Genomic DNA, 13,445 nt, shown 5'->3' with positions numbered 1-13,445 from the left:
ATGGAGGAGTATGATAAGCAAACCCATCCCCTAGACTGCTAGAATAAGCACATACTTGGCTTTGCTCAAGGGAACCCAATATATGTTGGATTACTGGCTATCCAGTATGACTGTGTATAGATGGAGAGAGAGGACACATAAATACACCCACAGTACAGACATAAATAAATGACTAGCCAAAGCCCACACACTCATTCCTGTTTTCTCCTACTTTAGGCCCATATGTGCCGGTAAGAAGCCTTGGTGAGAAGGGCCACAGCATACCAGCCTTCCCCCTCCCCAAAGTCAGAAAGGAAGACACTGAGACAGGAGCTACTTGGCTTCCTATAAATTGTTTTGTCCTTCCTCACAGCTGCAATCAGAAGCTAAGGGCTCCCGCAGGCCTTGTTCTGATCTGCTGCAGGCGATGGAGGGTTTTTGAAACGGAGAGTACTTGGCTGCGGCCCCATTTCAGCTGCCGTTGGGGCTGGCTAATGGGCTCATTCGGGAAGACCCCCGCTTGCTGCACTAAAAAGTCCCCCGCTGGCCCCCTCCCCAGTCCCAACCCAATTAATAAATGGGGGCTCCCATTTTATGGCTCTGGGAGCAGAAACCAGAGATACAAATGACCCCCAGGGAGGGACAGAAAAAGGGCCTTCCAAGAATCAAGCTAGAGAATTGTGCATCCACAGGCACATGCTGCCACAGGCTAGTCATTTCCCATTCTCAAAGCATTAAGGTGGAAGAAAATGGCCAAAAAACGACTTTCTTTCAGAGACCCAGAATGGGCCAGCATGCTTCAAGTCTGTGGTACACTCCACAGACAGACTCTCCCTGGTTCTTCAACTTGGAAAGGGCTAGGTGCGGGTCACCATGGGACTCAGTGCAGGGCCCCTCCTAGACTCTGTGACACTGAACACAAGTATATGGCATCACTTGGCTATTAAACACTTCCTTCTTAAAAACAGAGCAGCCATCCCTTACCAAGTTTTCATCACTATCATCAGCTCAAATGTATCCTGAGATCTTCATCTGGAGACCATCTTTATCCCTTCCCTCAAGTCCATGCTATCAGCAAGCCTAATTCCTGTGGACCTCTTCCTTTCCTGATTCCCCTGTCCCACTCTAGCTGAGACCCTTACTGTCTCATGTTTGGGCAAGAACAACAGCATCAACGGCAAGACTCTCCAGCATCATTTCCAGCTCAGGCTGCTCTGCTTCAGGCCAAGACTGCTTCTCCAATTGCATTTCCTAATATTTATTTCCAGTACCATCCTAGTCAATCAACAGCCCTTTGCACAAAGTACCTATCTTCTTCCATGAGTCTCCTCCCTGTTTTCTCCTTCTTTAAGCCTGTGATGCCTGCACAAAAACTGATGAATGGGGACACAGAATCCCTGTCTTCCTCCTCCCTAAACTCAGAAAGAAAAACATATGAGACAGGATCCATTTTGGCTTCCTATCAACTGTTTTGGATTGTGTCCATCTTTACTTTCAAAGAATCTTTTCTCACTAACTCTACTTTTTCTATTTCTTTGCTTCCCATTAGGACACTATTTTATAACCTGATTTAATGTGCTGATTTATAAATACTGATTCTCAAGTCAGATGAGCAGCCTGTAATTCCAACCACTTGGGAGGCTAAGACTAGATCTGTTTGAAGCCACTACTTAAAAGTCAGCCAGGGTAGGCTGGAGAGATGGCTTGGCGGTTAAGGCACATGCCTGCAAAGCCTAAGGATCCGGTTTCAATTCTCCAGGTCCCACGTAAGCCAGATGCACACGGTGGCACATGCGCCTGGAGTTCATTTGCAGTGGCTAGAGGCCCTGGGGTGCCCATTCTCACTCTCTCTCCCCCATCACTGTCTCTAATAAATAAAAACAAATTTTTAAAAACAAACAAAAAAAAGGTTGCAAGGCTTTATCTCAAAAAAAAAAGGGGGGGGGAGGGAGAGAGAGAGAGAAAGAGACTGGAGAGATGGCTTAGCCCTTAAGGTGCTTGCCTGCAAAGCCAAAGGACCTAGGTTTGATTCCCCAGGACCCATGTAAGCCAAAGGCATAAGGTGGAGCATATTTCTGGAGTTCATTTCCAGCAGCTGGAGGCCCTGGTATGACCATTCTTTCTGTTTCCTCTCTTTCAAATAAAATAAATAAACCCAAACAAAACAAAAATGCCAATTTTGGGCTAGAGGGATGGCTTAGTGGTCAAGGCATTTGCTTCCTAAGCCAATGGTCCTCGGTTCTATTCACCAGCCCCACGTAGGCCAGAAGTACAAGGTGGCACATGTGTCTGGAATTTAGTTGCAGTGGCTGGAGGCCCTGGAGTGCCCATTTTCTCTCTCGCACTGCCTCTTTCTCTCTCTCAAATAAAAATTTAAGAAATACCACTTTCACTACATTTCATCTAGATATACAACTTAACTCTCCCACTAAACTCAGAAACTTCCTAAAAGTGGGACCCACGATGTCCTGTCCTTAGGACAGGATTCAGACAATGATATTCCAGCTCCTCACTTAGGCAGTCACTATGCCACAACCCTTGGGACAGTATATCAAACCACCATGAGGAACACAAGTTTACTCTGTCCACTTTCAGATTGCCACTTGCTACAAACTTAACAAAAACTCTTTAAAATTACAAATTCAGTTTCATGACTTAAAAGAAAAACAAGCTGTTACTAAAGGAACTTTTCTTGATTCTTAACATATAAACATTATTTCATTTGAGAAATGAGAAACCTCATTTTGTTAATTTTTTTTTAATTTTATTTTGAGACATGATTTCATGTAGCACAAGACTGGCTTCAAACTCTATGTGTAGTGAGGATACCCTTGAACTCGTCTTCCTGTCTCTGCTTTCTGAGTGCTGGGATTACAGAGGTTCTCAGCCACCATGCCTGACCTTGTTCTCTACTTTTATTTTTGTTGTACTTTTTCCAAGTAGGGTCTGTCTAACCAAGGCTGCCCTGGAATCCACTCTGTAGTCCCAGCCTGACCTCAAACTCACAGTGCTCTGCCTACCTCTGCCTCCCCAGGTGCTGGGATTAAAGGCCCACACCACAGCACATGGCTTAATGACCCGATTTTAAAAATGTATTATTTAAGAGAAAGAATATGGGTACATTAGTACCTCTTGCTGCTAAAACAAACTCTAGATCCATGTGTCACTTTGTGCACCTGGCTCTACATGGGTACCAGGGAATCAAACCCAGGCAAGATTGTGCAAGCCAGCACCTTTAACAGCTGGTCCATCTCCAAAGCACTATAACCTGATTTTCTAGAATGAAAATCATTCTGTGCCAAGTGTAATCTTGCTCCTTACCAGACCTGCCTCATTTTAGAATGGAGAAGTTAATTCATATCTAGTACTTCCTTAGACTAACCTCATTCTCATTCTCAAATGTCGACTCTTCACTTCCTTCAGGTTAGTCTCATGTGGTTAGAGAGGGAAAATAAGTCTACGATTCTCCTTTATCTCAGGATGACAATTTGGTTTTTACTCTTTCCAACCCTTAGCCTCAAGGTGGCAAAGAATCAAGTTCCTAAAAGCAAAGCACTTAGCACAGTGCCTGACACATGGTGGGACTTAACATTAGTTCTCCTTTTCTTGCTCTTCTCCCAACACCACAGGTTTCTCTACCTTCCTGGGCTTGTGTTTGTCACTGGCTAGAAGATGGCACCAAATTAAGCAGACTCATGTTCTTCAGCTCAGCTATTCTGTGACTCTAATTCACGCATTCTGATTTGTCCATTATTCTACACACTGCTCTCATTTAACTCTAAAACAATGGGAAAAAGATGTCTCCCAATTGATGTAAAATATATAAAACCATCTGAAGTTTAAAACTTGAAAAATAAAAATAATTTTTAGCATGTCACTTTCTGAATTATTTTCTGAAACTATATAGATGGCAGGGCTAAGCAAATATCTCATAAGTTATATGCTTGTTATTTTTGGTTATATTATTTAGATTGCCTAGAAAAAATGTCTTTATATCATTTCCCAGCCTGATGGGAGACCCATTTGCCAACCCTAAAGGACCTAGAGTGACCAAGAAGAACACTTTACTCACAGATACTTTCTTGGAACCTCCTTGAAACCAACTGTAAAGCTCAAACGCAATCTAACCCTAAAGTTGCACTAGCCCAGGGAGGCCTCCCTTCCACCTCACAGCGTCTCTCCAAGCTGCCCAGCTACTATACTGCTCTAGTTCTCCCTTCTGATCCTCACTTCCTCCTACGTCTTACACTGTTTCATTTTATGAGGCCCTCTGGTCTCCTAACAGAAATTGCAAATATTAATAGAAAGCCAAACTTAGAATTTCCTAAGATTAAATGTATCAGGTTCCTAAGCTTTCCCTAAGTCTTTGGATTCAATCTGTTTTATACAGTGCTGAATACAGTTAAAATTGCACTAGACTTTTTCAGAGGGTTGTTTGTGTACAAACTGATCCACACCAAAGGCATCCCTCATTAGGCACTGTTGGAAGTTCTGAGACAAAGGGAAAAGGATCTATTCTCAGAGACAGCCCCTCAGGTAGAGGAAAGACATCCTGAAAAACTCAAGCTTTGTTCATTTAGTTCTGACTGCAACATTATAACCTTTTTAAAGGTTCTTTACACTGTCTCCCTTAGGGATGATTGGGTTTTAATACATTATCCTTATTCCTTAGAATTATTCACTCTTCAGTTTACAACCATGTCAGAGCAAGACATCATGTTTTATTTCCAGGTCCTAAGGAACATCTAAGTGAACTTACTTTATGGCTATATCCTTATTCCAAAGAAGTGTGGTGAAGACTGTATAAGGAGAAAGTTCCACCAACAATTACCCATCTAAAGCATATGAAAAACTAATTCCCCATTAGTCTCAGCCTTGGATTATGAATTTTTGAAGAGATATAATGAGAGCAATCAAAGCATTTTTGGCAGCCCAGGAATTAACCAAGTATCAACCCTTATCTGCTTTCTCTTGGATACTATAGCCCTCTTTTCTAACTAAGCTTTACTTCCCACAGACATCATGTGCCACCAAACTTAGAAATGTCATCAATAGGCAACAATCTGAGAAGGGAGAGGATGAAATGGTGAAGTTCTTAGAGTGAAGCAAGAATATTTAAAGATGACTCCTTGTCTTTGATGAGCACGCATATTATGAACTAAGACCTCCTTTCATAGCTCTTGACAATAACAAAGTATATTTTGTTCTTCAGATAGACATTTGTCTTCTGAATTGCCTGTAAAGATATTTGAAAACTACGAGAAAGTAGTAATTCTAAAAGCCCAGCAGGGTTAAACCATTGATACCTATGGTAGGCCTAAGTCATTCTACTTGAATGGTGAGAGGGGCAGAAGAGGAGGAAGGTAAGAAAATGAGGAGTAGATAATGGACAGACAGCTATTTAAAGTGAGAAGTGGTAGGGTACCACCACTGATTCTTCCAACCCTGGCTTGAGGACTCTCCCACTTATCTGGAGCAGTCCTAGGCTGTTGAAAGAGTAGCGGTACTCCTGCAGATGAGAAAACCACCTGGACAATAATAAAAGCAGCCAGTGTCCAGGATGCTCTCCTTGCTTCTTAGGACAACTAGTAAACTCTGCCTCTCACTTGGAATGGTTCTTTTTTTTTTCATGGAGGAACTCCTCATCCCCATTCCACTTAGCCCTTTAAAATTACTGGACTGGGCTGAAGAGATGGCTTAATGGTTAAGGCGCATGCCTGCAAAACCTAAGGACCCAGGTTTGATTCTCCAGGTCCTATGTAAGCCAGATGCACATTGTGGCACATGTGTCTAGAGTTTGTTTACAGTGCCTGGAGGCCCTGGCATGCTCATTCTCACTCCCCCTCTCTCTGGCACTAATAAATAAAAATAAATTTAAAAAGAATTACTAAACTGTACAAAGAGGGGTCACCCAATAGCTAAAATAAAGCTATTGGGGTAGTCTTTAACAATAAAAACTCTATAGTTTGGCATAAAAATGTTAACTGCCTTGAGACACTAATACACTTAAGGATGCTTATGTAAGGGAATAGTGCTAATGAAATTTAGTTACTGAATTTAGGTACTGAATTATATATTTCCTACTTAGAAATGGACTAGGGTAAGACAGAAGTAGGTCCTTAATCTTCAGGCTCAATTAAAGACACTGCCATAAAGTGGATATAAGTGATAAGTCTCTAGTAGGTTGATGCAATATATAAAGCCTAAAATTAACTCCTTTTCGAGACTAACCAGGAACATGATTCCAGTAAACAATCTTGAGCTTTCCATTCCCTAGATAAAGAGGACATGACAGCCCACAGGCAAGGGAACAACAAAAAACATGGAGGAGTCAAACCCAGATAGGCAACCCTCATCAGCAGTCATTTTTTTCAATTCCTAGTTTTCCTATGTTCTGGTGTTATTTCTCTCTTAAGCTTCTACAACTTGCTTCCTTCACTTACAACTTTCAGACATATCCTTCTCCCTTTCTCTTGGATTTTATCTGTCCTCTGTCTAGCAGGACAATGCATATACTATAAGGGGCAACGTTTTTTTTATTGTTCTAAACCATGAAGGGAAGGAAAAACTCCCTCCTCTCAAATGGAGATGCGAAATACAAGGGACCAACCTTTAAACAACTCTGATTCATTTCCTGGACTGATAGTGCACTAAGAATCTCAAGAGTTGGGTGCATGAATCCCCATGCTGACCCTCTTCTATAGCATCATACCAAGGTGGGTAGATGGTGGGGAGTCTGGTTCAAAGTATCCTCTGCATTTAAGCAGGGCATGGGGGCACACACCTTTAATCCCAGCACTCAGTAGACAGAGATAGGAGGATCACTGTGAGTTTGAGGCCTGCTTGAGACTACAGAGTAAATTCAGTCAGCCTGAGCTAGAGGGAGACACTAACTCAAAACAAAACAAAACAAAAAGTATCCTCTAGATCTAAACAGCTTCTTACCAACTTCCCTTGGTGACTGTTGAGCTCAAACCCACTTACCTCTCCTATCAGGAGGAGTCAGGGTATATGCTCAACTTGATGGCTTCACACAACCATATGTGACCTACTTTTAAAAAAACCACATCCTTATGGATTCCCCTAACTCAGGCTTTATTTTCTACTCTAGTGTTTTCATGCACCTCTCCAAGCCCTCAGAATCTTTCGTTTTGGTAGTTTATGAGTCTACAGCAATCCTGAGACAAAGAACCCGTAAGACAAAGTGGAGGAAAAAAATGTCCTTCACACATGATTAAATATGCTCAGAGGGTACAGAAATTAGAAGTAAATGCAATGGAGCAAAAGTGGTATATTAACAGGAAATATTTAATTTTCCAATCTCCACTTTCCATTTTTATAAACTGAAAGAAAAAATTAATATATTACAAAATATCTGTACATAGACAAGGTACACCCAATGGGGGGCAAAAACAAAGAGAGAAAGGAATACAGTGTCAGGAACCTATAAATCAGGGAGAATGAGGTGGCAACTGACACTTTTTTGATGCACCATTCTCTCTTAAAACCTGCTGGTAACCATTTTAGCACTGAAACTATATATGCATATTATATACACACACATACAAGTGTTTGGGTGATGTTTACGGCATAAGCTAATTTAAATCCTACATATAAATTTGTGCTGTCTTGCCTTAAACATAAAGATCTGATATCCTTTGTAAAACTATCCCTATAGACAATTGAAATAACTAAGGAAACTAGATCAAGCAGTTTGTCTTCAAAACTACACCCACAAAAAATGATCATGGTCAAACCTATTTTGCCTCTCACTCATGAACAGAATCAGACTCTCATCTGTTCAAAATAATGTTATTTACTAAGCTTAGTATTTCTCATGGTATTAAATTAAAAACCAAAACCACTTTTTTTGAATGGAATTAACTGGGTATATAATTTTTCAAGTTGAAATTCAGCCAAACTTTTCCTTCCATTATGTTTATAGATAACACAGCTGAAAAATTATCAAATACCTTCTCTTTCTCCACAGAGTCCAGATATTTAAATGAGTTCTTCCCCACTTCCTCTAGTAGTCAAGTTATTTAAAATGTTGTTTTTTGTTGTTGTTGTATTTAAAAATTAGACTCTCAAAAGTAGGGATGGGGATCAAATGGGATCTTACATACACATACATCCATTCACACATACTCCCATTCCCTTCCCCAGCAGGAATAGGGGAATGGAAGCTTATGTAAATTACTTAGAATATTTGGCATAATTAAAAAGGGAGGGGAAGACATTATTGATGACTGTTGACAACCAAAGTACAAATTTTATTAATATTTGATGGGAAACAACTCTTTTTCACTGAATAGATACTTCTGAAAGTATCCCAACTCAGCTTCTTTAAACAAAAAAACTGAACTTGGGCCCAATACCTCAAATTGAAATAGTCTAAAATACAAAAGGCCCATGTCTGAGGACTAAGTCAATAGACCAAAGATACAGATGAACTTTAATGCAGCTTATTGATAGCATGTCAATGTGCCTAGGAAATCTAACCCGACACCCTGGTATAAAAAGCTATCAAAGCCAAAATGGCTAGAAGGTTCACTTACTAACTGATGTTTGACCTTAAGACAAGGCCAGACAAAAAACTAGGAAATTAAAAAAAAAACAAAACAAAAAACACTGGTATCTATGCCAGTAACATGTTAAAGTAGCTTTTATGTAACCATCTGAAGGTTCTTTCATTCCCTTAGAGATCTGTATTCCAAATGAATGCACCTTTCTAAGCATACTTTATTTCTTAACTTAAGGACTTGGTATAGAAACATGAAACTTGAGCTTTGAAAAATGGTCTCCAAGATGCGGAAGCATGTTTGCCTTTCTTTGTTAAAGGGGCTAACCTATACTTCACAGAGGCTTAAGTCTGAGCAGATTAATTATATGACATCTTTTCTGTTTTTAAAATACTCCATATGCTGGTTGGTACTCAGAAAGCCAGAGTAAGAAGCCTCCCAAGTTATTCTACTCTGAGAGTCATTCTCTTTTCTGTTTCCTGTTTATGATAAGGTAAAGTTCTTGCCAGGAAGTCATACTTTAATTAAATCTTTTTACCAAAACCAAGTCTACAAAGAGGTAAATCCCTGAAAGAATTGGCAAGACATACATCCAGGGATGTGTATATGTCAATACTGTTCTTTCTCATGGTATGCTATTTTTTTTTTTAAAGGCATCAGGTATTGATAAATCTTCAGAAAAATACTCACCCTAAACTAGGTTACATTTTCATGTATCTTCAGGATTTTTCCCCTCTGACAATAACACAATGCTCTGTTTGAAAGGCTTTTTTGACATAAAAAATGTATGTGTAAACAATATGCTCACTGCTCTTATTAGCCCTCTAGGTATGGAGGTATCATCTGTAACCACAGCTCAGTAGCAATGTCCTAGGTTGTACAACTTAGCAAAACAACTTCCCCATCAGAATGTGGATTTAAAAAAAAAAAACGTTTTAGAATTGAAGAGTTACAGAGAACAATGTAGGAGTTTGAATTTCCTTTCCTTTATTAAAAAAAAAAAGTAAATAATTATTCCAGGTTTTTGGGCATCTCAATATTTTTTTCCAAACAAATGCCTCAAAAAAAGGGAGAAAAAAATGGGGGACACAAAGGGAAAGAGAAAAAGGATGGGGGACAGGAAGAAGAGGAAAAATTAAAATTAAAAAGAAATAAATTGGATAAAGTCCACTTACTTGCCCAAGGATGCCACTTTCTACAATCTGCTTTACATGCAGAAAAAGAGGCCTAACTTTTGTCAAAGTGGAGCAAACTTTAAGGATGAGTAATTTATTTGGAAAAAATATATGTTGAAGATGCTCAAGGAGGGTAGGGGGGAGTGTTCACGTAAAGTAAAAATGTGAGATGGTGGAGAGGAAGGAAACATTTATTTAAATCAGCCAGGCCACTGTTTCCCTTTTAGCAAAAGCCTAAGAGCAGCTCAAATTCTGTGAACACTATTCTCTATGGGATAGGGGGAGGGATCTAAATTAAAATTAAAAAAAAAAAAAAAATCACACACACAAAAAAAGCCTCTCCTGAGCCATTTCAAAACAGAAACTGTTTTCTCTATTCTGCTCAAGAAGTGCAGGCAATAAGCTAATGGAACAATTACTTTTCATTTAATGTCCCTCTCCATATTCTCTCCTATACCTCCTAGGTAAAGCTAAGTAAATGTACTGGCTCTAGCCCATCCAGGAGGAACTGGTGTCAACATCTTTATACGTCACCTGTTAACCTGTTAGTAGAAAATGAGCAAGGAATACAATGGACAGCTTTGCAGTAGCCAAACGCAGATGATTACCTCGCTCTGGCAAGTGATTTCATTAAAGGTTCAGAGGACTGAATGTAAAGATGGACAGGGAAGGAATCTTTCAGGACATTGAAGTCTCTGGGTTAGTAAGGAACTCCTCTCCCTCTTCCCCCTCGGGGTGGGACTCTTGTAGGCCCCCGAAAGAGTTTTCCATAAGCAGAAGACTGAGTTGGGCCCCCCCACTGAAGATTTGCTCCTGAGCTGCTGGCCCCAGTGGCTCCTGGACCCAGCTCCCCATAGTTTTGCAATTTGGTCTCTGTATGTACCACAGAGTTGCTGCTCCCCTCAGCCTTCAGGAATGGTTGCCCAACCACCGAGTGTAATGAAAGGGGGACCCTGGCAAAACGGAGGTCCTGGTCCCCTGGGAACTGCACTGACCCTGTGCCCTGGTAACTGCTGGACTCCCCAACGTGGCTCACAGAGCCAGAGAAGGTCCTGTTCTTCACCAGGGTCTGGACCAAAGATTCTGTCAAGGCTGGACCAGAGCTGCGTTCATCAGTGTCAGTGGCACTGAACCCTGTTGAAGGCTCATCAGTGTTTCCATAAGTCCTGTTTGGATGGGATCGGGTAGAGTACTCCATTGGTCTCAAGGCCTGATGCTCATGTGGCAGGTGGCCAGGAGGCTCTGCTTCAGGCTGTGATAAAAGTTGCAGCAAGGCGGCTGTGACGGCAGGATTCAACTCCTGGGGGGCGCTGGAAAGATCGCCTTCAACCAGAGGGGGTGGAGGTGGCGGCGGTGGAGGTCCAGGGGGCTCAGGGGGCCTCTTCTCTGGTGGAAGAATGTGAGGAGGACATGCTGTGGAAGGGTTACTTCTTTTAAACACCATCTTAAAAAATCACATGTGATTATAAGCACAAACACACACACATACACACACACAACCTAACATAAACAAATATCAATACAAGTAACCAGATATATAAAAATCTTTGGATCAGCAAATTCCAATTTATAAATAAAATCAAGTGTTTAAAACAGTTGCATTCTGGATCTAACAGCTGGAACAAAAAGAAGTTATTTTTCAAATGATTATTGTGATTTTTTCTGAAATTTCCTCCATTTCATTCCTCGAGGAACTGCTCTTATATGCAGAGTGTTCATAACTTCCTCAGACCTTTTTTGCTACTAGATCAAAACATTATTGAAAATGAAACAGAAAGATGAGAGGGAACAACATACATGCTAGGTCACATTTCTAAGACATAATTTTTCTATACAACAGAGACTTGCATAGACTTGGCTAATATTGACAAAATGTTTGATGGTATAAGGTTAATGTGAAATACAACTTAAGGAACATATAGGAGAGGTGAATTCAAGTAAACACTTTATGCCTATCAGGTATAAAAATAACCTTATTTCTCCAAACTCGAGTCTCTTCTACTCATAATAGTATTCATAAGAAAGGGGAAAAAAAAGCGATATTAACACAGTCATTCAGCTATGTTAAAGACAAAAATTATCTGTTGTAATTCTGTAGTGCTTTCTTACCTTCTGCATTCTTTTCGTGCTATGGAGGGAAAAAATCATCCTAGCAGTGACATGTGTAAGTGGATTGTTAAACATGTTTATCCTGGAGTCAAGGGTCAAGCTTAGCTTTTAGGAAAGTACTAATACTAGTTAGTCTTATGTCATTATAAAGATCTCTTTTTTGAACGATTTACCCAGACTTGTTTCTCTAAACTTGTCTGAAAATTATTTGTCTGATGATGATATAAAATGGCATGTTTTTGAGACCACACAAAACCACTGTGACAGACATACAGTCAAAGCAATACCATTAGAGAACTGGGAGTCAACCTAATAAAAGGTTTAATGTTTTATTTGTATCTTCAAAATGATCAATTTTTCAACTTTTCGTTGGAAACATAATTTAAAATATTTATACATTTTTTTTTCCCACCCCGAGGTAAGGTCTCACTCTAGCTCAGGCTGACCTGGAATTCACTCTGTAGTCTCGTGGTGGCCTCGAACTCATGGCAATCTTTCTACCTCTGCATCCCAAGTGCTGGGATAGTTATTCTTTTATTATCTGAACTAGTGATGTAAATTCAGTACTTTAACAAGCTAAAAGAGATTTTGGTTGTAATTAGGTATTTCTGTACCTTTATATTTTGTAAAGAACCTGTAAATAGGTTCACATACCCTAGATATGCAAATGAAAGCACTCTAAAAAACACTATAAAATGTTATGGTTGTATAGCATAAGGATGAGGTCAGGTGCTATATGAAATATACAAGGAGGGTAAACAATAGTCTGAGAGTTTCTAAGATTGAAGAGGGGTTCTCAGGTTGCCAATTTTTACTTTTGAAACTGGAGGTCCAGAGATGAGTTGGTTACTTTATATGATGTCTTCACCAAGATAGATATTAACTTGCTGGTTGGTTGAGTGGGAGGAGGCAAAAAAATTTAAAGCCAAAAAAAATTAGCAACTGAAAAGTCACAATGATTTGGGTAACTAGTCTATAATAGGATCTATTATTTCAGAGCCTTTTACTGTCAACACTAATCTCTTTTATATAATGAACATTCAAGTAACAGTCACATAAAAAAGTATATGGGGGCTGTGAAAATGGCTTAACGGTTAAGGCATTTGCCTGCGAAGCCTAAGGATTCCTGTTCAATTTTCCGGGACCCACATAAGCCAGATGTACAAGGGGCACATGCATCTGGAGGTTGTTTGCAGTGGCAGTCCTGGTGTGTCCATTCTCTTTTTCTCTGCCTCTTCTACTCTCTCTCAAACAAATATTTTTTTTGTTTGTTTGTGTTTCAAGGTAGGGTCTCACTCTAGCACAGTAGCACAGACTGACCTGGAATTCACTCTGCATTCTCAGACTGGGCTTGAACTCATAGTGACCCTCCTACCTCTGCCTCCCAAATGCTGTGATTAAAGGCATGTGCTACCACACCTGGCTTCAATAAAACATATTTTTTAAAGTGTTTGGGGGCTGGAGAGATGGCTTAATGGATAAGGCACTTGCCTGCAAAGCCAAAGAACCCAGGTTCAATTCCCCAGGACCCATGTAAGCCAGATGCACAAGGAGGCACATGCACCTGAAGTTCGTTTGAAGTGACTGGTGGCCCTGGCGTGCCCATTCTCTCCCTCTCAAATAAATATATTTTTTTTAAAGTGTCTGGGAATTATTCATG

The 13,445-nt window shown here is 40.2% G+C and overlaps 1 protein-coding gene across 9 annotated transcripts in view; it reads right to left on the bottom strand.

Annotated features, from left to right (window-relative positions):
• The window catches only part of Cdk12 (cyclin dependent kinase 12), a 103,625-nt gene that overhangs the window by 16,595 nt on the left and 73,585 nt on the right, over nt 1-13,445 (bottom strand). For 3 of the 9 annotated variants that reach the window (XM_045157951.1, XM_045157950.1, XM_045157952.1), the window contains exon 14: nt 10,672-11,089. The exons of 1 other annotated variant lie outside the window; for it this stretch is intronic. In XM_045157951.1, the coding sequence (XP_045013886.1) occupies nt 10,672-11,089 (418 nt within the window). Of the gene's footprint in view, nt 1-9,999; nt 11,121-13,445 lie in introns of those variants that run through there. 5 more of the 9 variants (XM_045157947.1, XM_004655477.2, XM_045157948.1 and 2 more) reach the window with 3 other exon arrangements.

This window comes from Jaculus jaculus, chromosome 9 (assembly GCF_020740685.1).
Source record: "Jaculus jaculus isolate mJacJac1 chromosome 9, mJacJac1.mat.Y.cur, whole genome shotgun sequence".
NCBI classification, from domain to species: domain Eukaryota; kingdom Metazoa; phylum Chordata; class Mammalia; order Rodentia; family Dipodidae; genus Jaculus; species Jaculus jaculus.
This window is presented reverse-complemented; position numbering and strand designations above follow the sequence as displayed.